Below are 1,474 nucleotides of genomic sequence, written 5' to 3' on the forward strand. Positions count from 1 at the left end.
GCCGCCGCGGGCACGGTCACGGCCTCGGAGGCGCGGCCGCGGAGGCCGCGGTCGCCGGCGAGGCTCCGCGTGTCCCGCGACCACCTCACGCCCCCGGGCCAGGCGGAGATGCCCTCTCCACGGCCGGAAGGCCGGAAACCCGAGTACACATATTGTATCCTAGCCGAGGGGACAGCGGGCATGGGCAGGGGGCGGAAAGGGAGAGGAGCCGCGGTGACCTGCGGGGCGCGGGGCAAAGATCTGAAAGCAGGGTGGTCCCGGGGTGGCTGGAGAGAGGTGGGGGAGGAGGAAGGAAGGAGATCAGGGGGGAAACGGGTTCCCGGGGGCGGTGGGCGGACATGGGCCTGGTAACGGGGTGGCCGCGAGCCATTAGGGTCGGGAGTGGGTGGCCTCGTCAGGGTGGCCTGAGAAGGGGGCTCAGGCCCTGAGTGAGTAGTGGTGGTACCTTAACCGAATCTGCACCCAGCGCCCTCGGCGTGCCTTTCCCGTCCCAGTTGGAGGCGGAGATCGCCTGTGCGTCTTTCGCCCCATATCGGGAACCGTATGGATGCCTTGTGGAGCAGCAGCTCACTGTGTTCGGCAGCGTCCTGGCCATGTTAGTTCTGGAAGGGCCGGGGTCGGGGTGGCTGCAGGTGGCGGGTCCAGTCTCCATGGGGGGTGGGGGGGGCGCTCTCTGCTGGATCGTCGAGGGCTAGGTGCGGGCCAGGGCCCGCAGGCTCTAACACCTGCACCTGCGGGTAGGGGGGGTCGCTCCTGGGCGCGGGGAAGGGTGCAAGGGATGGGTACCTGGGCGGGGAGGGGAGCTGAGCGAGGAAGGGGAGGAGCCACCACCTCCAACTTGATTGCCTTTTCTCCTCTCTCAGCCGCTGGAGAGCTGAAAACCCTTTCCTCCTCCGAATTTCCATCATCAACTTTCTTGACCAGCTTTGCGTGGTGATTCGGACCATGCAGCGCTTCCGGTTCCCGGTTCCCGCTAAGCCCGCGCTGGCGAAAGGGGGCTAAGGTCTAGCCTCGTGTCCCCCGTCTGGGCGGTCCGTCCTTCCTAGGGCAGTGATTCCTGCGCTAGCCGCCACCTGAGGTTGGGCGCCTGCCTGGTCTTCTGAGGGCAACGAGGGCCCGAGCCCTTGGGCACTCATGGTCCCCTTGTTTTGTTTGCCATTTAAATGTTTGCTACTGCAGAAAATAAAACTGCGCTTTGCTATTCCCGGTTCCTTCTCAGTTGTGGCACCCCCGGATAGTCTTCCCTTTGTCCTCAGGCGGGGGGGCGGGGCGGCTCCTGGGATGTCGACGTGCAAGTCTCGGAAGGTGGTAGAAGGCAGTTTGGGAACTGGCAGAACCCACGTGCGTCCTGTCCTTCGGTATCAAGGACTCTCAACATGTGGGAATATGCCCATCGTTTGCACGTTTCGCATTACTCCTGATGGCTTTCATCTAATGTGAACTTTTTATCCAAACTCCTCAAGTATCACAGAAA

The 1,474-nt window shown here is 63.4% G+C and overlaps 1 protein-coding gene across 1 annotated transcript in view; it reads left to right on the forward strand.

Annotated features, from left to right (window-relative positions):
* The window catches only part of LOC125159397 (EKC/KEOPS complex subunit LAGE3-like), a 5,070-nt gene extending 3,898 nt beyond the window's left edge, over nt 1–1,172 (forward strand). The window contains exons 4-6 of the mRNA XM_047847736.1: nt 31–154; nt 467–595; nt 864–1,172. Coding sequence (XP_047703692.1) covers nt 31–154; nt 467–595; nt 864–1,002 — 392 coding nt within the window. The 3' untranslated portion in view covers nt 1,003–1,172. The remainder of the gene's footprint in view (nt 1–30; nt 155–466; nt 596–863) is intronic.
* Nucleotides 1,173–1,474: the final 302 nt, after the last annotated feature.

This window comes from Prionailurus viverrinus, unplaced genomic scaffold (assembly GCF_022837055.1).
Source record: "Prionailurus viverrinus isolate Anna unplaced genomic scaffold, UM_Priviv_1.0 scaffold_49, whole genome shotgun sequence".
Classification (NCBI taxonomy): Eukaryota; Metazoa; Chordata; class Mammalia; order Carnivora; family Felidae; genus Prionailurus; species Prionailurus viverrinus.